Genomic DNA, 26,636 nt, shown 5'->3' on the forward strand with positions numbered 1-26,636 from the left:
AGCCCCTACCCTCAGTTCCCAGTCTCTTCTCTTGCATGGCCCTTTGGCTTTACAACAGCTGAACTTCATTATCACAAACCCACAGGGATAAAAGTCTGCATGTAAAATGTCAAGCTGGATTGTATTTTAATTTAGTAAAGGCCACAATTCAGAAACCTGGTTTTGTGGCTGTTAATTTTTCTCCCCCACATCCCCTCCCCCCTTTTTTTAAAGCAGATCAGATTTTATTGGTGAAAAATTTAATTTTGCAGAGAAGCGATACAATCTTAGCCACAACTCTCCAGACATGCAGCTTCAAGAGGAAATAAAAAGCAGGCAGCCAGCTGACACAGGAGAGGGAAGGCTTTTTGCTTCTAAATTTCACAAGGTCATAGGTTTGTAAGGCTGTTGCTTCTTCTCTGCTCCCCTCCCCTTCAAACACCACGTCTGGGCTTTTCCAAGTTTTAATATGGGGGATTAGTTAAACATGCATTTATGGCACCCGGAAACTGGCCAGAATTCAAGTTGCCTAAAGCAGAGCTACTCCAGCTTTCTCAGAGGGTGGCACACGCTCCGTGATGTTGCCCTATGAACACTTCCCCTACCTTTTGCAAAGGTGTAACTGTGGCAACTGCAACGATCACATGAAATAATTACACAGAAAACTTATTCGGAGAATACTGGGTACGTTTAGCTGCCTTCAATGCACTAAATATCTTTCCCTTTTAGAAATAAGTTGGTCACACTGTCCCCTTTCATTCATTTTATTTCTCTCCACTGAGAGCACAGTGTTATCATATAGCTATGTTCAGACCATCAACAAGTGCTCTGGATCACAAGAGGTTCCTAAACAGGTCTGTGAACCACTGCTCTAAAGATCACGAGATTAGCATCGGTAGTTTTAGCTGGCAGCTAAGCGAATTAAGGACAGTATTTATTTCTGGAATTGGAGTTAAAAATCGGGCAAAACAAAATGCAATAGCAACTTATGCATTTTGTGGCATTCAAAAGCAATCTTACTTTTACCATCTGTTTTACGACTGAAAAATTGATAAAATACATACACTTATCACTGAAATGTGCAGACATGCAATGAAGATGCAACTGATGCACGTTTCATCATGTTACTTTGGTTAGGGACTACAGTACAATACGGAGGTTGGAGGGGTCTCCTGATTGGGGTAACAGGAACTGAAACAAACTCTTTTGCTTCTCTCTAGGTGGTGAGCATGAAAGCTAAATGGCCAGTTTATAGGCAAGCTGCTTTACAGCTAAAACTGAACCACCAGGCTCTTCAGCAGCAAATAGCCAAGGTAAAAATGGCAGCAGGTCAAATGGAGAATTTTAAAAATCAGAGATAGGATGCTGGGTTTCACTCTGTGACCAATCACTGACTACGGTAGCAAAACAAACTTTTACACCAGACTAGAATTCTGCCTGTTAGATTTTGCTCATTTGTACAAGAGACTCACACACTTCATCAGAAAGTCTCCCATTATTCCTCCCTTGCTCTCACCAATAAGGGGTAAGGGAACATCATAGAGGCAATTCAAGTGATAGATGGATTATAGGTAGCTAGAAGGCCAATACATTTCCAGATACAGCCAAGTTATACATGGAAAGTCACATGGAAAAGCTAGTGCAATGCTCAGGAATCGGAAAAGTGACTAAGTGTGAAGCAATTCCTTACTCAGACATCTAAGCACCGGCTTTGTTGGGGAGCAGCAGAATTGGAATTGAGCAATGTTCACTGGTGTACAGGAGCAAAGATACATACACCAAGGAAGAAGAGTTTTGTTTTATGTTAAAATAAGTGAATAGCTTCAATCTATGACTAGTCTGTTTCTAGACTTTCACTCCAGGACCTCTGGTTCCAAAAAAGCACTCATCCCCCTTTATACCCTGATGGAGCTAACTGGATCCATCAGCACGACTTGACAGTATTCACATTAAAATCCAGTACTGGTGACTCAGAGGAGCCCTGCAAATCTACCTCTATCATCAGTCTCCATACAGGCCGACAAAAGGGATTCATTTTGCGACACACATCCAGATAAGACGAGTCTCTCCGAATCAACTGTTGCTCTCAGATGCAGTGCTGGATTCTTTAATTGTGCCCACCACATCATGCTGTATCTTAGATTTGGTCTTTAGAGTATCTTGGAACAGTTCAGGCTGCAGGTTCTTAGTGCAACACAGCCAGGGCCGGCTCTACAGTTTTTGCCGCCCCAAGCGGTGAAAAAAACTGCCGCCACGGGCGGCAAAAGGGAGAAGCTGCTGCCGATTTGCTGCTGCAGCCGGCAGAACCGAGGAGCTGCTGCCGAACTGCCGCCAAAGGACACAGACTGCCGCCCCTTTCTGACGGCCGCCCCAAGCACCTGCTGGGAACGCTGGTGCCTGGAGCCCGCCCTGAACACAGGAACATCTCTATATCATTTGTACATCTTCTGGGCGATGCACTCTCTAATTAGGAGACCGTGTTTTGACTGGCTCAACGTCCCTGAGAAAGGATATCCATAAACTCGCTTCCTAGACCAGAGATAAGCCAACGAGGATGCAGAAAAGTAACACTGACCAAGTTAGCTCTCTAGAAAGGCTACAGGTTACTGTATTTGATGCTTAACAGGATAACTGCAGATAGCATATAAGCTACTGCACTCTAAACAGTCAGCACTCCTGGGGTAAAATGTCAGGAGATCATTTATTTTTTATCTAGTTCCAATTTATCGCAATTAGAATAATCCACCAATTCATTTAGCAGAGAACCCAGAGATTTTTTTCTCTAGGAATATTTACACAAAGTAGCCTTTTCTATAATTCATTTGCAGTTAAGACGTAAGTCAAGTGACACTTAAGTAGTTTTATCTAAGAATAAACCTGTAACCATTCATATCTGAAACAGGATTAAAAAAACTGTCACATGAATAAAAGCCCTCACAAATCGAACAGTGCAAAGGGACCATCAGATCTGTTTGTACTCAAAGCTATTCCAAGGCTGTAATCCAATCAAACATTTCTACCGATGTCTGAGTGCACAAGGACAGAGATCCTGGATTGGAAGCGACAGAACTCTGGTTTTGATTGTATATTCGTACAAATAAGATTTTATGCTGTTACTCATGTTTTAATATCTAAAATATGCTGCTCTTGTCTCTGTGCAACACGTTTGCACACTGAGTCGTTATTAAGTCCATGAACTAGCCTTTCTCCTTTTAAGACCTGGGTTAGAGTTTAGAATCACTTGTTCACATCACTAAACCACCATGTAGCTTGGTGTACTTCAGTACACCCAGAAGCCTCTGCTCAAGAGAACTGCAGGGCTGAACTGGGAGAATTCTAGAGATACGAGTGGGAGCATGTTGAGAGCCTTTGCCATTCTCCTCCCAACCAGATGCCACCAGATCAAGAGTCTGAGATCAAGCATATGGTCCACTCACGGTGGAGACTGATTCTAACCAAGTTACTAGTGCACGCCCCACTGTGATAATACTTAGCATGCACATAGCACTTTAGATGGTCACCACTTCAGAGAGGTGCATTGAAATCAGTGAGCATGGAATAAAGTTGGAGCATCTTGAAATGTCATAATTAAGGCAAAGAAGATGAGAATTCTGCTGGACAGTTCAAGGACTAAGTGGCCAATATGGAGGACTATTCCAAGATCTGACAGGAAAAAGGAACCTGTACTGCGACTGGCAATCTGGGAAGTAACCAATATGTAGTATCTTATGGACAATGTGCAGCAAAAAGACAGCATAGATTAATGCTAGTCAGGGAAAGTACCACATGACTAAATGAGGGGTACAAACATAACTGATGGATTTAAAGTCACTGAGCTACTGACATGCTTTTTTGCAGCGAGTCTTGAACAAGATGTGTGGATCATTAGAAAGTATTGAGGACCTTATAAATGAAAATAGCTATTGATATAGCTAATACAGGTAAGGAAATACCTGAAAAAGCTGACAGGTTTTGGGAGGATATGCATCCCTGGGCATTGAAAGACTTGGCTAACTGGTAATTATTTCTGGAAAAAGAAAATCATAGAGAAGCAGGTACCAGGGAGCTGGAAGACATGTTTAACTCTAGGACAAAAAGAGGTGGGCCATTTTGGCCTTCAAACAGCATACCAGGGACTTTTAAAAGACTTTAAATTAGACTGCTGACATCGTAAGCCCCAATATTTCCAACCTTGCCTGTCTTGCTCTGCGCAGGTTTTCCACACGTGTAATATTCAGCCCCTTGATATTGTGGAGTTACCTAACACTGAAGTAACCTACTAGATCTCTCCTAGAACAAACTCTTGTCAGTGATGGTACAAATACTTTATATGAAAAAGGTTCTGCTGGGGGAGAAGGAATTTGGTACAAAGTTTCCCCATGAAGAAGCTGCCATACAATTCCCACTATTATTTAATTTGAAGCTTTGGACTGTTATGCCAACGGGATATTAATTTAGATCACCAAAATCTGAATTAAAGTAAAACTAACTACTTAATTTTCTTTTGGCAAGCTGGGACATTGAGGTTAGCTGTGGTTACTCTGGAAGGCTCGACAGGATTTGTTTGGCTACTCCCACACCAACACTGTTGTGAACCGTCTTAGTATATGAAACAAAAAATAAAACATTTCAGGATTACTTGTCCTTGAACGACACTGATGTGCCTAGGGAACAAGGACGATGGATGATCTTGCATACCATAACACAGTGTGCTGACATAGGAGGTTAGCTGAGAACTAAGTGTTGGAATTCATCCGGAATTACCTCTACAGTCTTTTCAGTAACTGCAGTGATGCTCCGTGTTTTGCAGTATGTTCCGCTTCTTATTGTTTGTAAGAGTTTATAATGAAGTGATGTGATCCCATGTCTCTGTTTTGTGATTACAAGAGGTCTTCCAAATTAAGGGTGAAAAGACAACTTGGGTGACACGGTATCATAATACAAAAGGAGAGACCACAGAATCTCAGATGAACATAAAGCCAACTATGTATTGGTGTTGATAAATTCACTTTTCAAATGTCATTAGCTATAAGGCCTTAAGATTAGACAAACCGAGAGGATCATGCAGTGCTCCCTGCTGTATTAAGATTGTCGTCAATTTTTTTTTCGAGTCTGGGAGTGGTACTGTGAGAAATACCCAAAGTAGGCCAAGTCAGTTAGCTAAATCCAACTTGTTTGGGGCTGTTATGCTTCATCGGAAACCTCTTCAGTAATTAACCATTGACATCCATTGCAGTAACGAGACAAAGTTACTTCTGACTGTCCTACGCTGAACTGTAATAATGCTGTTGTACTTGCAGTCAGAAATCTTTGCACTGATAAGTATCCCTGTGCTCTAGCAGGAGCAGTGGCCTCACTAGTGCTATGAGAGCACTTCTCCCCTCATACAAATCCTCTGATTAGTGTTACAATCCCAAGTGAGCACTCTTCTGGGGCAGGTGATTCTAGATCAGAGACTGAGCCACCTGTCAGCTCCCACTTGGTTCTGTGATCTGCAGCTGAGCCACCCAAAGAGGCTGTGCTCCTCTTCGTGGTTACTCCATATAAAACAAGGAGTTCCTAATCAATCTTATGGGTTAGGTAGCCAGAGGTAGCTCGAGTGTCTGTGACCACAGCACTGACAGCTGCAGCCAGATGTGCATGTCATATGGTTCCCAGCACAAATGGTTGAGGAGGAGAGAATGAGTCAGCTTGGGTCTGAGAAACAATGTGGACATTGACCTTCTCTAATAAGTGGATGACTGGAGTATTTAACCATTCATTTCAGTCTCCAGTTTAGAAGAAAATTTAAAAGGCTCTCCACGCACTATTTCCCCTCTTTGTCAATTGATTGTGCAGATGTAGTTGCAGAAATTGAACATTTGAAAGAAGACCCGTTCAGTTTCATGCAGCTTTGGAGGAAGATCAGATACTCCCTGAGCTCCCAAACTAGCTCTCTGGCTCTGACAATAAGCATCTAGAAGGTCCCAGTAGATGCAGTAATAGAACTGATTGCCAGCATTGGAGACTGACTCCCAGCGCTACAGGATTAAATTTCAGAGTAACAGCCGTGTTAGTCTGTATTCGCAAAAAGAAAAGGAGTACTTGTGGCACCTTGTGTGTGTGGTTTTTGGAGGGGGGTGAGGGAGTGAGAGAACCTGGATTTGTGCTGAAAATGGCCCACCTTGATTATCATACACATTGTAGGGAGAGTGGTCACTTTGGATGGGCTATTACCAGCAGGAGAGAGAGTTTGTGTGTGTGGGGGAGGGGGGGGCGGAGGGTGAGAAAACCTGGATTTGTGCTGGAAATGGCCCAACTTGATGATCACTTTAGATAAGCTATTACCAGCAGGACAGTGGGGTGGGAGGAGGTATTGTTTCATGGTCTCTGTGTGTATATAATGTCTTCTGCAGTTTCCACGGTATGCATCCGATGAAGTGAGCTGTAGCTCACGAAAGCTCATGCTCAAATAAATGGGTTAGTCTCTAAGGTGCCACAAGTCCTCCTTTTCTTTTTAGGATTAAATTTAACCACCAGGGGCAAGCAGCTAAAGATTTATAGTGTCAATGACTGTTTCCCATAAGGAGATAGTGGTTTCAATGGCCTTTCCCATCTTTCTGAAGAGGCTATTAGGTCATTAAAATATAGAGAGACAAGTGCATATTAGTCTTCTGTGACCACTTCAGGCTACCTAGAGATTCGTTTCACCTCTTCAGCCAAAGTTTTCCTGCTTGATATGGTGTGCATAAAATCTTTAGACCACGGGCATGCTGCCTACCTAACAATGTGGACCCCTGGAGAGTATTTTTCACACAACTCCAAAGCCACTAGCAATGTGACTGTAAAAGTTTCTTTTATATTAAGTTTGAAAGTATTATTAAAAGCTGTCAGAGGGATCATCTCCAAATGCAGCGATTAGAAGGAATGGGACAGTGCAAAATTACAGCCACCTCCACCTAGTCATCTCCACCAAGAGGCTATTTTCAAAGTTTTTTAATATGTCTCACTTCACAGAGCTGAAGAGCTGAGCCCAGTTGTACAGCAAACTTCAGTGCATTCACAATATTTAAGTGCATGTGAAAAAACGAAGTGTAGTTTAACAAGCTGTTCAGGTTTTCCCTCATTTCCACTTCAAACACTTTTTGCTAGCAAAGCTTTCAGCCATTTAATGTACAAAGGTTTGTGCCCACTGTGAAGAAACAGAAAGCAGACACAGATAGGGTGACAAAGATTCTCTAATTATTCAGCCAAGTAACTACCGCATGGGGACTGCGGAGAATACCTTTTTACAGGATTCAAACCTGTTGCTACACAGGAGCTTTCCTGAGTTTATTTCATACTGTCACCCTGTGCGGAGAAGCAAACCATATACTTAGGTCTCCCACTACAAGAGGACAGACTGACATCATTAATCTCTGGCTGTAACCAGCGCTGAGGAGGTCACAATGGAATACAGTAATGAAAACGCTGCTTACTCTGAGCGTCTTTGCAATCGGGGAGGGAGACGACGGGGGAGAGTCAGACTGAGACTTCCTGTTTCGGGTGAACTCCTTGCTCCTGGTGTACAAGGACGACATGGTCCCTCTGAGGCAGGAGGGGGTAGTAACACCTCTGCAACCAGCAATGAAGTCCAAGTCTTCACTTTCCTTCCGCTATGTGCTGCTGGGTAGTTCCTTCTCCCAAGTTAGATCAAACAAATTAAATCATTAACACAGTTACGGTAATTTTAAAAAGCCTGCTGTTTGCAGTGTGATACTTTTAGGCATCAGAGTGTAGTTTTATAGTAAATGCTGCCCCACAATGCTGCTTCCTGTTCAAGTTGAAGAGAAAGTGTTAAGGAATACCTGTGTTACAGTCCGGGGTGTTGCAGCACCGCCCTCAGAAAAAAAGCCTGCTTTAAGGTCTTCCACAAAAGGATGTTTCCTTTGGATCATCCAAAGCCAGAATGTTACTGACGACCCGCAAAAACTGCAGTAGGTAGAACTCCTCCAGTCCCACAAGGGTGAAGCCAGAGGAATAGCTAGTTTTATCCAAATAGGAAGCTTTTGCAAGAAACCTTTTTCACTCCACAGCACTGCCGATAGCTCTTTGCTGTAGCAGCAGAGCAGAGCTGCATGATTTAAGAGAAACAAAACAGAATAAATCAGGAACAAGCACGGTTTCAGAAAGGGGCAGTCCAGATGAAGTTGTGTTTTGTTCTGTCCTCCTCATTACAGAAGCCTTTACACACACACAAAATCTTCCCTCCCCTCTTGCTATTTTCTGACATTCCAAATCCTTACTTGTTCAGCAAGGAATGCTGGAGGGAGGCCAAAGGCAAAGATTCACTTTCAACTTGGGATCTAGGCTGCCACTTGTAGGAAGAAGAAAACACGCAAACTCCCATGGCGAAGAGAGCTCAGAGCTGGAGGTCAGACAAATTCATTACACTATGCAAAATCTAAATTCCAAGCTACTATTTTGTAGCTGGCTAGGTCAAAGGCTGCTCACTTAGGAAGATACGGTAACAGAATAATGATTCAGGCTACCATTAGACAGAATGCAGGCTTACACAGAGCACAACAGCACTTGGAGGACAAGTGGTTTTTTTTAAAAGCTTGGTTAGAGACAGAAGCAGGCAAAGCCGAGCGGTCTGATGTGTTGCCATTCAAACAGGCTTTTTAAAAATAAATAAATAAATAAATTAAAAGGTGTGTAGCTGGCTAGCCCCTTCTCCCTAGATTTTTTTTAACCTCCAAACTCATGCACCCTGCCCTGCACGCTCCCAGTTGGCTTGTCAATTCTGGATACAGCCTTTATTGCACAAACTGGTCTGTTAGGAAGGCTGTTTTTGAATTTTCAGTGCTGGCAAATAAAGAAAAAAACACTTTGCACATTTGAATAAATGCACTTTATAAACCGAGCAAATGCCACTCAAATCCAAATCAAATAAGCACAAACCATCCATTTATTTGAACAACTGCACATGAAGCATCCCTGAGGTGCTCTGGGAGAAGATGCAAGCACTTTGGAGGACTGGATTAGAATTCAAAACGGACCTTGACAAATTGGAGAACTGATCAATAAAATGAAATTAAATAAACACAAGTGCAAAGTACTTTGTTTAGGAAGGAACAATCAAATGCACAGCTACAAAATAGGGAAACAGGCTAGCGGATAGTATTGCTGGAAAGGATCTGGGGGGTTACTGCACACCACAAATTGAATATCAGTCAATGTGATGCAGTTACCAAAAAGGCTAATATTCTGGGGTGTATTAACAGGAGTGTCATATGTAAGATGTGGGAAATAGATTGGTGGGGCCTCGGTTGAAGTACTGTGTGCAATTCTAGATGCCACACTTTAGAAAAGTTGTGGATAAATTGGAGAGTGTCCAGAGGAGTGCAACAAAAATGATAAGGTTTAGAAAACCTGCCGAATGAGGAAAGGTTATAAAAACTGGGTATGTTTAGGCTTGAGAAAAGAAAACTAAGCGGGGATCTGATAAGCGTCTTCAAATGTGTTAAGGGCTGTTATAAGGAGAACAGGGAACAATTGCTCTCCATTCCCGCTAAAGGTAGGACAAGAAGTAATCAGCTTAATTTGCAGCTAGGAAGACTTAGGTTAGATATTGGGAAAAACTTTCTAACTATAACAATTAAGTATTGGCAAAAAGAAAAGGAGTACTTGTGGCACCTTAGAGACTAACCAATTTATTAGAGCATAAGCTTTCGTGAGCTACAGCTCACTTCCTCAGATGCATATCGTGGAAACTGCAGCAGACTTTATATATACACAGAGAATATGAAACAATACCTCCTCCCACCCCACTGTCCTGCTGGTAATAGCTTATCTAAAGTGATCATCAGGTGGGCCATTTCCAGCACAAATCCAGGTTTTCTCACCCTCCACCCCCGCACACAAATTCACTCTCCTGCTGGTGATAGCCCATCCAAAGTGACAACTCTTTACACAATGTGCATGACAATCAAGTTGGGCTATTTCCTGCACAAATCCAGGTTTTCTCACATCCCCCCCACCCCCATACACACACAAACTCACTCTCCTGCTGGTAATAGCTCATCCAAACTGACCACTCTTCAAGTTTAAATCCAAGTTAAACCAGAACATCTGGGGGGGAGGGGGGGGTAGGAAAAAACAAGAGGAAACAGGCTACCTTGCGTAATGACTTAGCCACTCCCAGTCTCTATTTAAGCCTAAATTAATAGTATCCAATTTGCAAATGAATTCCAATTCAGCAGTTTCTCGCTGGAGTCTGGATTTGAAGTTTTTTTGTTTTAAGATAGCGACCTTCATGTCTGTGATTGCGTGACCAGAGAGATTGAAGTGTTCTCCGACTGGTTTATGAATGTTATAATTCTTGACATCTGATTTGTGTCCATTTATTCTTTTACGTAGAGACTGTCCAGTTTGACCAATGTACATGGCAGAGGGGCATTGCTGGCACATGATGGCATATATCACATTGGTGGATGTGCAGGTGAACGAGCCTCTGATAGTGTGGCTGATGTTATTAGGCCCTGTGATGGTGTCCCCTGAATAGATATGTGGGCACAATTGGCAACGGGCTTTGTTGCAAGGATAAGTTCCTGGGTTAGTGTTAAGTATTGGAATTAAGTATTGGAATAAACTTCCAAGGGAGGCTGTGGAATTGACACTGTTGGAGGTTTTAAGTTCAGGTTGGACAAACATCATTCAGGAACAGTCTAGTTATAGTTGATCCTGCCTCAGGACAGGGGGATGCACTAGATGACCTCCCAAGGTTCGGTCCAGCCCTACATTTCTATGATTCTATCATTAAAGTCCTCTCATGTGTTAAGTAGGATCTCAGTCAAACACAACATGTGTTTGAGAATGTGGGATTTCCCAAGCTTCTATCACAATTGGCAATAGTGCTATTTCAGTTTTCTGAATGGATGGTCATAGAACTCTGGCACATCTGTTTTTGTCTTACAAAGTCTTGCAGTTTGAGGTTCCAAAACAGTATACAGTGATTCAGATTAGCCTATCCTGTGTAGCAACCACAATAAGAAGGTGTCATAACAGCAACAAGGCTGAAGGAGTCCATGTTAGTCACCAAGGTGGAGTTAAAGAACTCTGAATTGCACTCTGTTGTTTTTTCATTTCCTACCGTATGCTGATACACAGCATGGGAACAATGCAGTGATTCATAACCATTCGTGGCCATATTCCTCTGGAGGGGGTGGGGAAACTCTGAATTGAGAGTTTAAGTGCAGTACAGTGATTGGCAGTGACCTTCACAGCTTGATTATTAAAACCAAAGCAAACACTGAGTTCCGTGCTTTCTACATATGCCAATTAAAATTAACTACTCATCTAGAATGCAAGTGGGGCTAGCACAGAAAAAGTGTAAATTGTTGGACAAGATCTAATTTTTGGCTAGAAAGGACAGCATGAGAATCACTCTCCACCACCCCATGAGAAGCAGAGCAAAGTGGATTGGGGGAGTGGGGGAGCAAGAGACTATTTTAAGGTGTAATCACATTCAGACACAGTTACCTAATTTCTTCCCAGCTTCTAAGACTGTTTCCCTTTAAGTTTCCCCAGTGTTATTATCCAAACTGAATCTTCTATCCCTTGTGGTTCTGCTATTCATAGAAACATAGAATATCAGGGTTGGAAGGGACTTCAGGAGGTCATCTAGTCCAACCCCAACTAAATCATCCCAGCCAGGGCTTTGTCAGGTAGGTAGGTAGCTCCCTAGGTAACCCATTCCAGTGCTTCATCACTCTCCTAGTGAAATAGTTGTTCCTAATGTCCAACCTAAACCTCCCCCACTGCAACTTGAGACCATTACTCCTTGTTCTGTCATCTGCTACCACTGAGAACACTCTAGATCCATCCTCTTTGGAGCCCCCTTTCAGATAGTTGAAAGCAGCTATCAAATCCCCCCTCATTCTTCTCTTCCAGTTCCCTCAGCCTCTCCTCATAAGTCATGTGTTCCAGTCCCCACATCATTTTTGTTGCCCTCCGCTGGACACTTTCTAATTTTTCCACATCCTTCTTGTAGTGTGGGGCCCAAAACTGGACACAGTACTCCAGATGAGACCTCACCAATGTCGAATAGAAGGGAACGATCACGTCCCTCGATCTGCTGGCAATGCCACTACTTATACACCCCAAAATGCCATTGGCCTTCTTGGCAACAAGGGCACACTGTTGGCTCATATCCAGCTTCTCATTCACTGTAACCCCTAGGTCCTTTTCTGCAGAACTGCTACCTAGCCATTCGGTCCCGAGTCTGTAGCGGTTCATGGGATTCTTCCGTCCTAAGTGCAGGACTCTGCACTTGTCCTTGTTGAACCTCATCAGATTTCTTTTGGCCCAATTCTCTAATTTGTCTAGGGCCCTCTGTATCCTATCCCTACCCTCCAGCGTATCTACCTCTCCTCCCAGTTTAGTGTCATCTGCAAACTTTCTGAGGGTGCAGTCCACACCATCCTCCAGATCATTAATGAAGATATTGAACAAAACCGGCCCCAGGACTGACCGTTGGGGCACTCCGCTTGATTCCGGCTGCCAACTAGACATGGAGCCATTGTTCACTACCTGTCGAGTCCGATGATCTAGCCAGCTTTCTATCCACTTTATAGTCCATTCATCCAGCCAATACTTCTTTAACTTGCTTTCACTTTAACTTTATTCACCATGTTCTGATAGAGACTTATGCTTCAATGTTTGGGCTTGCTGCCTCAACCTGACTGGTTGTGTGTTCTGCCTGGTTTGTTTTGAAATACGGTCATGTGTAAGCAGCAATACATTGTATTATGTAGCTATGTGTGTTGTTCTCCACGGTGATTTGATTGTGACTAGGAACATTTACACAGCTACAATTACAGTGATCTGCAGAATAAGGCATTTCAGAGAAAACACATCTCTGCTAATGTCATGAACAGCCCCTACTGACAGACAGCCCTGACAGTACAGGACCTTTACAACAACATTTCAACAGCAGTTGAGTATCGCAACAGAAAAAGATTCTATACTCAGATCATTCCTGAAGTATAAATATAATGCAGTCTTAATTACACCCAGCCGCTTCTGACAGCATACCATTTCATGCAGTTTGTGCTCCCATCTATATAAGTATTTCAGGGAGAGGCCAGAGGCTAAAGTGAAGTTGGGTACAAACAATACCTACAAACCACTGTGTGGATCTGATTAAAGGAGAGGACTTATACATAATTAATGGGGAAAGCGTGATGAACTCTAACCTAACACCACCGTGTATCAGAAAGACTACGACGAAACCCTTAACCAAACAGTTAGAAAAATGTAAATCTTTTAGCTATAAAGCTTCCACTGTAGATAATTTATTAAGACAAATACCCTTCCTAGGACATCAAGCCTTGAGCAAATTAGAAGAAGTCTTCAAAGGATATGGAGCCAGCAGAAGAAATCTATTCTGGACAACAACCCTGCAAACTCCCTTCACTGTCAGTGGGACGCAGTGCTGGAAGCTGGAAACAGTCTGTAAGATGTTCCCATACGATGAACAGATTACTTAACTCCAACTCCACAACACCTGTGAACACTGTTCCGAAAAGAGAGAAGTGGGAAAGTCTTTTTGAAGAGAATTAGGAGTCTGCTAGCGAAACAATGAAGAGTAGGCAAGATTCAAAGAAAGAGACCAATGGCTTAGCATTTGTCCCATCTCTTCCTAACCACTGCTTTGAAATCCCTATTGCCCTTCAGTTCCAGTTCCTATAGGCAACTACAAATTTACCACCCTCCCCTGGATGCTTGAAATACACACGAGCTCAGAATATGCACCACCCAGTTATTTTGGCACAGCCTAACCTACCAAGGGTAGTGACTCTGAGAAATGTGCGGGCCTTTCTAGATTTTAGGTGCATCATATTCCTGTCCTTTGTCACTGGTGAAGAAGTCTTGCAGCCGTACATTCCATTCTGATCAGCGCTGTAACATCCCATAGCACTTCTGTGGTTGACACATGTAACAAGTCCAGGGCTCTTGCTCTTTTGCCTTGGCTGAGATACCTTGCCCGAGATACCTTGCCCTACCCGGACCTCCAAGTGTTCGACACAGAAGCACCTGCAGCAGCTGGCATCACTACACAGCAGCAGCTCCTGGGTCCACCAGTTCCGCTGCAACTCTGCTCTCCTGTGAGCTGGAGGCTTCTGCCTCAGGCTGCTCTCCTAGCCGGCAGCATCGCGCGGTCGCACCTACTCCTTGCTCCCATGGCTCATGAAGCCTGGATAGTAGTAAGGAGCAGTTCAACTATAGGCTGAGCAAGTGCAGAATGGTGGTAGAATGTGCCTTTGGATGTTTAAAAGCTCGCTAGCGCTGTTGGTCAGTCCTCAGCGCAACCAACATTCCCACTGTTATTGCTGCTTACTGTGTGCTCCATAATATCTGAGAGAGTAAGGGGGAGATGTTTATGGCGGGGTAGGAGGTTGAGGCAAATTGCCTGGCGTCCAATTTTGAGCAGCCAGACCACCAGGGCGATTAGAAGAGCACAGCAAGGCGTGCTGTGCATCAGAGAGGCTTTGAAAACCAGTTTCATGACTGGCCAGGCTTTGGTGTGACAGTTGTGTTTCTCCTTGATGCAAACCCGCCCCCTTTGTTGATTTTAATTCCCTGCAAGCCAGCCACCCTCCTCACTTCGAAATAAAGTTAACTATTGTTTTGAAACCATGCATTCTTTCTTTATTAATTAAAAAAAAGATAACGGACAAGGTAGCCCGGTGGGGTGGGAGAGGAGGGAAGGACAAGGCCACATTGCTTATTGTAACCAAACTAAAGATCAAACTGTTTGAATGACAGCCTTCTGTTGCTTGGGCCATCCTCTAGAGTGGAGTGGCTGGGTGCCTGGAGCCTCCCACCCCCGCATTCTTGGGCATATGGGTGAGGAGGCTTTGGAACATGGGGAGGAGGGTAGGCGGTTATGGCGTGGATGAAGCGGGGGTCTGTGCTCTTGCTGGCTTTCCTGCAGCTCCAAAAGATGCTTCATCATGTCCGTTTGCTCCCCCATTAGCCTCAGCATCACACCCTGCCTCCACTCTTCAAGCTCACTTAATTCTTTCCTAGCCTCTGCCAGTGAACACCTCCATGCAGTAAGCTGTTCCCTATCAGTGAAGGAGGACTGCATGAGCTCGGAAAACATGTCATCGCGAGTGTGGTTTTTTTGCCTTCTACTCTGCGATAACCTCAGGGATGGAGATGATAGGGGGAGTGCAGAAACATTCTACGCGCTACGATTTTGGGGGGACTGCATGGTCACCTGTGCTGCTGAGTTTGCCATGCTGACCAAACAGAAAATGAAATTCAAAAGTTCCAGGGGCTTTTCCTGTGTACGTGGCTAGTGCATCGGTGTTCAAAGTGCTGTGCAGAGCGGTCACAATGGAGCACTCTGGGATAGCTCCCCGAGGCCAATACCGTCAATTCGCGTCTGCGCTACCCCAAATTCGACCCAGCAAGGTCGATTTTAGCACTACTCCCATCATCAGGGAGGATTACACAAGTCAATTTTAAGAGCCCTTTAAGTTGATGGAATGGGGTTGGTTGTGTGGACGCAGTCATTTTTAAATAGACCTAATGCGGCTAAATTCGACTTAACGCCGTAGTGTAGACCAGGCCTTAGTAACTCCTATTTTCTCTTTAGCATCCTAGAAAGAGTCCTGGATGGAGAAGAAATTGTTTTAATATGAGGGTGAGGGCTGTGATCAGAAGGGATGAGTGGTGCAAAGAGTGGTTGGGGCAGGGAATCTGCTACTTCATCTTTTAGTTTGGACTTACCATTGAGATTGTTTTGCTTTGCGTCAAGAAATGCAATAAGAGTGTCAACTAGTTCAACTGTACAACAGACACCCAATAATCACTTCCATGGAATAAAATTTAGATGTTTATTGCATTAAAAGATAGGGCTGTCAAGCAATTAAAAAAATTGCGATTAATTGCGCAATTAAAAAAATCATGATTAGCTCCATGATTAATTGTGCTGTTAAACAATACCATTTACTTAATTTTTTAGTTTTCTATATTTTCAAATATATTTATTTCAATTACAACACAGAATGCAAAGTGTACAGTGCTCACTTTATATTTATTTTTATTACAAATATTTGCACTGTAAAAAACAAAATACAAGTACTGTAGTAGTGTTCTCTTTATAATGAAAGTTGAACTTACAAATGCAGAATTACGTACAAAAAAATAAAACAATGTAAAACTTTAGAGCCTACAAGTCCAATCAGTCCTACTTCTTGTTCTGCCAGTTGCTCAGACGAAAAAGTTTGTTTACATTTATAGGAGATAATGCAACCCATTTCTTAATTACAACGTCACCTGAAAGTGAGGACAGGCATTTGTATGACACTGTTGTAGCCAGCATCGTAAGATATTTACATGCCAGATATGCTAAAGAGTCACATGTCTATTGATGCTTCGACCACCGTTCCAGAGGACATGCTTCCAGCTGATGACAGGTTCTGCTCGATAATGATCCAAAGCAGTGCGGACCAATGCATTTTCATTTTCATCATCTGCGTCAGCTGCCATCAGCAGAAGGCTGATTTTCTTTTTTGGTGGTTTGGGTTCTGTAGTTTCTGCATCGGTTCTTGCTCTTTTAAACAATACCATTTACTTAATTGCTCTTTTAAGACTTCTGAAAGCATGCGCCACACCTCATCCCTCAGATTTTGGAAGGCACTTCAGATTCTTAAACCTTGGGTCAAGTGCAGTAGCTATCTTTAGAAATTTCACATTGGTACCTTCTTTGCAGTTTGTCAAATTTGCAGGGAAAGTGTTCGTAAAACAAACATGTGCTGGGTCATCATCTGGGACTGTTATAACATGAACTATCTGGCAGAATGCAGGTAAAACAGAGCAGGGGATGTACAATTCTCCCCCAAGCAGTTCAGTCACAAATTTAATTAACACTTTTTTTTTAAACGAACGTCATAAGCATGGAAACATATCCTCTGGAACGATGGCCAAAGCAAGAAGAGGCATATGAATCTTTAGCGCATCCGGACCATAAATATCTTGCGACGTCAGCTACAACCATGCCGTGCAAACACCTGTTCTCACTTTCAGGTGACATTGTAATTAAGAAGCGGGCAGCAGCATCTCCCATAAATGTAAACAAACTTGTTTGTCTTAGCAATTGGCTGAACAAGAAGTAGGACTGAGTGGACTTGTAGGCTCTAAAGTTTTACATTTTTTGTTACATAAACATAACTGCATTCAAAAACAAAACTAAATTGTAAGCTGCATTTTCATGATAAAGAGATTGCACTACAGTACTTGTATGAGATTAATTGAAAAATACTATTTCTTTTATCATTTTTACAGTGCAAATATTTATAATAAAAAATAAAATAAAGTGAGCACTGTACATTTTGTATTCTCTGTTGTAATTGAAATAGACATATTTGAAAATGTAGAAAAACATCCAAAACATTTCAGTTGGTATTGTATTGTTTAACAGTGTACTTAATCGCAATTAATTTTTTTAATCACAATTAATTTTTGAGTTAATTGCATGAGTTAACTGCGATTAATCGACAACCCTATTAAAATGTTATTTCACCTCTATCATTTTTGGAACTCAGTAGTGCGGGCTAAATGCCTGATGCTCTGACTTATGCACATTATCCAGTTAGTCTTGCTCTGACTCATGGAAAGTTTTTTAAATCTGTATTCAAAGTTAGTTTTACACAACATTAAAATCAGGGTTCACAAGAATATTCTAAAGCCACATTTATTCCTGAGACACTCTTTCAAGGGGAAATTCCAAAGCTATTGAAATTAAACTGCCCTGGGAGTTGTCTTTCTATAGGCCAAGCTACAAAGCCATTACTCTCAGCTATAAAATAAAATTAAAAGTAATTATGTTGGGATCAAAGACGTTTATAGAAAATACATGGAAATTTAATTTAAAAATTGAACTACCTGTCATGAGACAGATCTAACATATAAATTTGCCTAAATTGGATTCTTGTGTTACTGGTTTGGTACACAAAACTAGATCCAGAGAATTGAGATCAACATTGAATTTGACAGTATACTAAGTTGTTTGTATTGAGCACCTGGTGGTAATTTGGTGGTGTGTAGGTTTGTAATGTGGTCAGAAGTGTGGTTTGTAATGCGGTTTGCATGACTGCCTCAATATCACAATTGCATAAAAAAATTCAGCGTATATAATTCCTTGCATATTTTGAATAAACCCCACCAGTGACTTCCACTGAGAAAAGGTCGTGCCTTTTTTCCAATGCAGAAAGAGAGGCACTGACATTGGTAGAGGATGAGGGCTGCAAATAATTGGTGGTTAATAAGCCTGACTAGTGTTAGCTGAGACGTAGCTCTTCTGAAATTAATATCTGTTGCCCTACAAGCAGACACACGGATGGCTACAGTGACACTAAATCCCAGATCGTATGGAACACAGGTAACTGGAATACAGGTTTCTAATACCTTACAGGGGCTCTGGTAAACAGCCACAAAAGCATTCTCAGATTCTTTAGGTGGACTTGTATACAAATAAAAGTTTGAATCTTGTACATGCTATTGTTTATCCCATATTCCCATCTTCCGTAAAGAAATGCTGCCTGAAGTGCATTATAATCCTCTGTTTCAGTGGCTGATCTCTTGTTTTGAGATTGGTAGCTTTATGACTTACTCAATCTCTTGGGATGATGTATGTTTCTTGTATTACCATTACCCTTCTATTCTAAAAAGATATACAGGAAAGTCTCCTTTAAGAGTAGTAACAATAACTTACTTTTGTTTCTACTATATGTGAACAATGTACATTTAAAATGTGTTCCAGAGAAGTAACCGTACAGGGAATGAAAAAGGTGATGTAGCACTCCAACAGGGAAAATTAATACAAATACTGTCTTACAAAGTTTATTTAAAACCAAACAAGGTTATGTGTAGCAATACAGGGTTGAACGGACTGTAACAAAAAAATTCTTGGGCTGGCGCTAGGCTCTGTTGTAAACATGTGAAGGCACTGCAGTAGTTTCCCATAAATGGAATACAAACTGTACAAGTGAATAGTCTTTCGTCCGGTGTTCCCATGAGCTGACTTGATCGTATGTCTTGCAGATTTGCAGTCTAGGAAGAAAAGGATCCATTTTTCCCTACTCTCCTAAAGTCACAGCAATTTCTCGCACTCACTCTAACACACGTCTGGAGTCATACTTTTCCCCATGCTACATACTCCCATCGTTCAATGTAGATGAAACGCAATAGCTTGTTTTCTGCTCATACAAAGGCTGAGAACCATAAACCAATCAGCACTAAAACTAACTCATCATCTTAGCCCCTTGTTTCACATATGAAGTTCAAGATTTCTGGACAAAGCGGTGTATGCGTCTCTGTGCCTGTGTTTTTTGTTTTTAAGAAATACAGAAAAAAGGCCACAGCAAAGAACAATAAAAAAGCCACATGACCGGCAAGAAAGTGACTGGTCCTGAGCACCTGTAAAAGTTTAAATACATTTCTCTTCCAAAGATAACCAAACGACTTTGATTACTCCTGAAAGAAAATATGAGGTGCACAAACTATTCATTATTCAAGCATAAAATATGTTAGAACAGAGCAACTAGAAGAGTGGACATTTGTTCCCCCATTCTAGGAATTTCCCCAGTGTAATGAACTAGAAGAGAGTTGGAGGGAGAATTCCAGTGTCAGATTCACAAACATCTGAAAAGACAGCAAAAGGAAGTTACAGCAAAACATAACCTCCTGGGTGCCTGCAATCAAAAGAAACAACTGCATTCATGGTGGGAAATAGACTCCTCTTGTTATAGGAAGATTGGAATGGCAATGCCTATGCTGCCCAAATTAGATGTTACTAAAGACTGCAGTTCTAATTTCATTCTAAATTCTGGATATAAAGCGCGGAAGCAGTGACAGTGCTGAACTCCCTCATACCATCATCCCCACTGTGCTTCAGGCTCAAGAGGAGGGTTCACTTCTAGCATTAGTTTGATTTCCATGCCAGTTAGAATCCTGGGTTTCGGCTGAACCTAGCCATGTATTTCAAGCTGTATTTCAAGGAATCCCTATTGAGGTTACAGGGACAAACCATCCCGATGTTCGAAAGAATAGTAAATATGGCAGGAGACCAGCTTGGCTTAACGGTGAAATCCTTGCGGATCTTAAACATAAAAAAGAAGCTTACAAGAAGTGGAAGGTTGGACAGATGACCAGGGAAGAGTATAAAAATATTGCTCGGGCATGTAAGAATGAAATCAGGAGGGCCAAATCACATCTGGAGTTGCAGCTAGCAAGAGATGTTCAGAGTAACAAGAAGGGTTTCTTCAGGTATGCTGGCAACAAGAGGAAAGTCAAGGAAAGTGTGGGCCCCTTACTGAAGGAGGGAGGCAACCTAGTGACAGAGGATGTGGAAAAAGCTAATGTACTCAATGCTTTCTTTGCCTCTGTCTTCACGAACAAGGTCAGCTCCCAGACTGCTGCGCTGGGCAACACAGCATGGGGAGTAAGTGGCCAGCCCTCTGTGGAGAAAGAGGTGGTTAGGGACTATTTAGAAAAGCTGGACGTGCACAAGTCCATGGGGCCGGACGAGTTGCATCCGAGAGTGCTGAAGGAATTGGCGGCTGTGATTGCAGAGCCATTGGCCATTATCTTTGAAAACTCGTGGCGAATGGGGGAAGTCCCGGATGACTGGAAAAAGGCTAATGTAGTGCCAATCTTTAAAAAAGGGAAGGAGGAGGATCCTGGATACAGGCCAGTCAGCCTCACCTCAGTCCCCAGAAAAATCATGGAGCAGGTCCTCAAGGAATCTATCCTGAAGCACTTAGACGATAAGAAAGTGATCAGGAACAGTCAGCATGGATTCACCAAGGGAAGGTCATGCCTGACTAATCTAATCGCCTTCTATGATGAGATTACTGGTTCTGTGGATGAAGGGAAAGCAGTGGATGTATTGTTTCTTGACTTTAGCAAAGCTTTCGACACGGTCTCCCACAGTATTCTTGTCAGCAAGTTAAAGAAGTATGGGCTGGATGAATGCACTATAAGGTGGGTAGAAAGTTGGCTAGATTGTCGGGCTCAACGGCTCCATGTCTAGTTGGCAGCCGGTATCAAGTGGAGTGCCCCAAGGCTCGGTCCTGGGGCCGGTTTTATTCAATATCTTCATAAATGATCTGGAGGATGGTGTGGATTGCACTCTCAGCAAATTTGCGGATGATACTAAACTAGGAGGAGTGGTAGATATGGTGGCAGGTAGGGATAGGATACAGAGGGACCTAGACAAATTGGAGGATTGGGCCAAAAGAAATCTGATGAGGTTCAACAAGGATAAGTGCAGGGTCCTGCACTTAGGATGGAAGAATCCAATGCACCACTACAGACTAGGGACCGAATGGCTAGGCAGCAGTTCTGCGGAAAAGGACCTTGGGGTGACAGTGGACGAGAAGCTGGATATGAGCCAACAGTGTGCCCTTGTTGCCAAGAAGGCCAATGGCATTTTGGGATGTATAAATAGGGGCATAGCCAGCAGATCGAGGGACGTGATCGTCCCCCTCTATTCGACATTGGTGAGGCCTCATCTGGAGTACTGTGTCCAGTTTTGGGCCCCACACTACAAGAAGGATGTGGATAAACTGGAAAGAGTCCAGCAAAGGGCAACAAAAATGATTAGGGGTCTGGAAGACATGACTTATGAGGAGAGGCTGAGGGAACTGGGATTGTTTAGTCTGCAGAAGAGAAGAATGAGGGGGGATTTGATAGCTGCTTTCAACTACCTGAGAGGTGGTTCCAAAGAGGATGGTTCTAGACTATTCTCAGTGGTAGCTGATGACAGGACAAGGAGTAATGGTCTCAAGTTGCAGTGGGGGAGGTTTAGATTGGATATTAGGAAAAACTTTTTCACTAGGAGGGTGGTGAAACACTGGAATGCGTTACCTAGGGAGGTGGTAGAATCTCCTTCCTTAGAAATTTTTAAGGTCAGGCTTGACAAAGCTCTGGCTGGGATGATTTAATTGGGGATTGGTCCTGCTTTGAGCAGGGGGTTGGACTAGATGACCTCCTGAGGTCCCTTCCAACCCTGATATTCTATGATTCTATGATGTGTGACTACTGACCCATGAGGAATTAGACTGAGATCAAATGCTGATTTCACACAGGCAGCAAAAATACAGTACAAAAACCCTTTTAACCTGTCTTTCCACATCCAGGTTCACGCCACAGAGTCAGTTCTGCATTTTACTCAGAAAACCGAAGCAGCAATTTTAAAATTTGAACATGGCCTGACAAAACCAGCACTGCTGCTTTACACGGTCCGTATACAATTCCCATTCAGGACAGTGCTCATGCAAGTGACTTAAAATTCCAAGCCATGTCTGCCACTGGATATAGAATTTTTTCAGCGTATAATATTTTCCACTAAGAGCTATTCAGCAATGATTACATTATAGGAAACATTAGTCTAGTTTCCCTCGTCCTCAGTATAGCTCTCATACCAAGGATGCATGAAGTAGTAAAAGGTCAAATAAATGAAAGAGGAACATAAGTTTACGGAACATTGCTGAAGGGCCACACAGGGAAAGTGTACCCAAGGCCAAAGCAACATAATAACCAGATGCAAATGTAGCACTTTTAAACCAAAGGGGACTTTCCAGAACATGAGAGCTTAGTATGTAAAAAGATATATGAAAGCCTCAGGCAGCTATTAACATGCCTAAAACAAGTTTTATTCTATTCATCTCTGATGCATCAGATTCCATGCGCCTCCTGCCCAATCCAGCCATCCATGATCTTTCCTGTCCATTTGTGTATGGAAATAACCAGGGAGATACAGAGGATTGAACCAATCTGAAATACTTTAAATATGCCTGCCTTTTTAGTATGTAGTGTAGTTGTAGCTGTGTCGATCCCAGGATATTACAGAGACTGGAAACATTTTTAACTAAGTCAACAAAATTCCACTTCATTATGATTTCTAACCTATTTCTGAGTGCACTGCAAGTATATAAACTGGCACACTGAAATGAACCCAAGCTAGGTTGTCACCTCCTTTAGGAAACGTGACAATTCAGAGCCTGTGCCAGAAAGAAGGGTTCTCCGGCTCACCAGAAGAGCAGTACACACTAGGCAAAGCTACTCTGCCTGAGTGGACTCCTGCATGAGGGCAGAGGTCCACAAATTTCAAAGGAACACTGTATGGGACAGGGCTGCCACTCAGGGCAGACAACAGGATCGGGGCCTACGCTGACTTCACTTCCTCCTGCACATTACCTTTTGGGAAACAGTGCTAGAAGTAAATTACCATTTACTTCTCTTTATGAAGACAATCCCTCCCTATACCCATCCTTCCACATTTTGCCACTTTTGAGGAATATGTTGAGGGAGACCAATAGGTTATAACCTTCACTTTTAAAAAAGCTTTAGGAGAATTGCTGAGGGAGACCTAGATATTGGTTTCCTCCCCCCATAGTATATTAATGGGAGTTTCATAATTATACTAATTCATAACCAGCTCTGAGGTATTAAAATCATAAAACCAGTAACAGTTCCTAACAATTTTTGTCTAGGAAGATAAACCCTTTACACTGTATACTAGTTTAATCATCGAACCATAGAAACACAGGGCTATAAGGGAACTCGAGAGGTCATCTAGTCCAGCTCCCTGTGCTGAGGCAGGACCAAGTAAACGTAGACCATCCCTGACAGATATTTGTCTAACCTGCTTTTAAAAATCGACAGTGATGGGGATTTCACAACCTCCCTTGGAAGCCTGTTCCAGAGCTTATCTATCCTTAAAGTTTTTCCTAATATCCAACCTATTCAGTCTTGTTGAAGATTAAGCTGATTATTTCTTGTCTTGATATATTTATAGAATCTAGAGTACTGTGTCCAGTTTTGGGCCCCACACTACAAGAAGGATGTGGATAAACTGGAAAGAGTCCAGCAGAGGGCAACAAAAATGATTAGGGGTCTGGAACACATGACTTATGAGGAGAGGCTGAGGGAACTGGGGATGTTTAGTCTACGGAAGAGAAGAATGAGGGGGGATTTGATAGCTGCTTTCAACTACTTGAAAGGGGGTTCCAAAGAGGATGGCTCTAGACTGTTCTCAGTGGTAGCCGATGACAGAACAAGGAGTAATGGTCTCAAGTTGCAGTGGGGGAGATTTAGGTTGGATATTAGGAAAAACTTTTTCGCTAGGAGGGTGGTGAAACACTGGAATGCATTACCTAGGGAGGTGGTGGAATCTCCTTCCTTAGAAGTTTTTAAGGTCTGGCTTGACAAAGCCCTGGCTGGGATGATTTAATTGGGGATCGGTCCTGCTTTGAGCAGGGGGTTGGACTAGATGACCTCCTGAGGTCCCTTCCAGCCCTGATATTCTATGATTCTATGAATCTCTTATTGTCTTTCATGTCCCTTGCTAGATAACTCATTTTGTGCCTTAGCCTGATTTTGTCCCTACATGCTTGTACTATTCTTTTCTACTCATCTGTAGCAATCTGTCCATGTTTCCACTTTTTGTAGAATTCCTTTTTGATTTTCAGGTCATTAAAGAGCTCCTGATGGAGCCATATTCTTAATGAGGGGTTACTAAAATTGTAGCTTCGATTCCTTTTTCAAAATAATTCAGAGTTTTGCAATATAAGTTATTGCCATAAACTCTCACTTCCCTGGAAGTTTTACGTTTCCAAGACCATGGCAAAACCTAGGTCCAAGATTTTCAAAAGTGACTATTGCTTTTGGATGCCCATCTTGAGATCCCTCAAAGTGACCCGATTTTCAAAGGATTGGTTCTTAAGACTTATGAAATTTGGGCCCCTTTAAGGCATCTCAAGTTGGACACCCAAAGTCACTAGTTGCTCTTGAAAATCTTGGCCTAATGCCATAAATGAAGTTATGTAATGGATATTTTTTCTGTCCTCTTTTCCTTAAAAATACTTTAAAATATATGATTTTCTACAAATGCTACTATTTTGATCTTTAAATGATCACATTTCCTGAATTCTATCAAGAAGATCAGGATGGCCAATTTTTAGTGGGAAAACCTTCTCTTCAACAGCTGGTGCAATTTTTCATAGATATTTTAGGTTCTCCTAGTAAATAAATAGCTGAAATTAGGAGCGGTGAGGCAAGATTTTGTGCAAAGGGCACCAACGTGTCACTGTACTAGCACGAACAGTATGGGCACATAAAATGCACTAAGAAATGAACTCCCCCATACCAATGCCCGGTGAGACCAGGATGGAAGACAATTTCTGCCAGTAAAGAGCCTCACATAAGAAGGAATTTACTTTTAATATGGAAGGACAGAATACCCAGCGCAAAGCAATGCTAACCTCCAGAATGAGAAATCTAAGTATCAGAGTATAACCAATAATGACATTTCAATTACGAGGCTTCTTGCAGAAGTTAGCCATCAAGGGAAAATATAGCCAGCATCTCAGAACAAGGGGAATGACCTTCTAAGGACCAAAGTGACAAGCGGCATCTACACATATAAATCATTTAGAACACACAATTCTTCCTTTACACGTAGGATGCTTTTTGGTCAGACTGACTTATTTTTTCCAAATGAATTTTAGGTACCTTTTTTGTTCCCCTTGTAAGCCACAAACCAATGCAGCCTCTCCATTTTCTTATGCTCTCTGTATACACAAGTTGCATACCACCCAGACATGAGCATGCATCATTTCCAAAGGCACCTGTAGGCAGCTCGGAGTGAGAGCTACAGAGGAGCTTTGCCACACTGTTCGAAGTATTTTGTATGCTTCTTGGGGCACGAATAAAGGAAATGGAGGGAGCTTTTAGTAAGGAAAAAAATATGAGCTAGTGTCTTCTGAAACCATTTCCTTCCACTGTTTGGACAAAATCCATGTAGTCTTCAAGAAATACAACCTTATAGCTATACAAATCTCATCAGGACACTCATGTTAACATCCAGATATTTACTAGTCCCTTCCTGAGTTACTACAAAGCAAAATCAGATATTTTGATAGGTCAAGTACGTACCTCCCATTGGAGCAAATGGGCCCAGCTCCAGGCTACTGCAAGCACTAAAATGCTACATTGTTAAGTTATGAACAGGGGTAGGGAACCCACAAAACAGTCAACCAGATAAAGATGAAAAGGAAAAAGTTGTTAACATACTATGAAGAGATAGTTGGACACTATAAATGAACATCCCGTTAATTTTTGTTTGGAAGGTTTACACTCGTAAGCGCTCTGCTAATCCTTAAAGTAACAGGAATTTATTTCAATTATCTATGATGAAGTCATTGTTAAATCATATGCCTATAAACCAGTGATAATACAAGCAATGCAGGGAATGTCCAGGTCATGACTTAGGGGCCATGAAATCCATCAAAGACCATCCTAGAAACAACTTATAAGCAACCTCCACAGACTAGTAGGTTTACACTAGACCAAGAGCCTGAAGGTACAGCATTAAACCAAGAAGCTGAAACACAAGGCTAGCCTTTAAAGCCACCCAGACACAGAAATCTATAGCCACAATCTTGTAAGTGTGAAGTCCAGAAAGTATTACTGGAATTATTCGTTGGTTTGGCCTCTCTTTGGACACAGAGCCAGGTTTAAGATGGCTCTGGCTTGCTTGCCTTCACCAAGCATGTTTCATCCTGTCCCTTCCATAGTCAGGACCTGGGTGATTATAGGGAGCAGTCTGAAGAGATCAT

General features: G+C 42.3%; 1 protein-coding gene across 10 annotated transcripts in view; it reads right to left on the minus strand.

Moving 5' to 3' along the window:
• The window catches only part of PPP1R12B (protein phosphatase 1 regulatory subunit 12B), a 178,579-nt gene that overhangs the window by 33,833 nt on the left and 118,110 nt on the right, over positions 1-26,636 (minus strand). The window contains exons 1-2 of one of the 10 annotated variants that reach the window (XM_078849783.1): positions 7,806-8,909; positions 7,437-7,634 (exon numbers count right to left, since the gene is read on the minus strand). The exons of 7 other annotated variants lie outside the window; for them this stretch is intronic. In XM_078849783.1, coding sequence (XP_078705909.1) covers positions 7,437-7,538 — 102 coding nt within the window. In that variant the 5' untranslated portion in view covers positions 7,539-7,634; positions 7,806-8,909. 2 more of the 10 variants (XM_073319699.1, XM_073319701.1) reach the window with 2 other exon arrangements.

This window comes from Lepidochelys kempii, chromosome 21 (assembly GCF_965140285.1).
Source record: "Lepidochelys kempii isolate rLepKem1 chromosome 21, rLepKem1.hap1, whole genome shotgun sequence".
Lineage (NCBI taxonomy): Eukaryota > Metazoa > Chordata > Testudines > Cheloniidae > Lepidochelys > Lepidochelys kempii.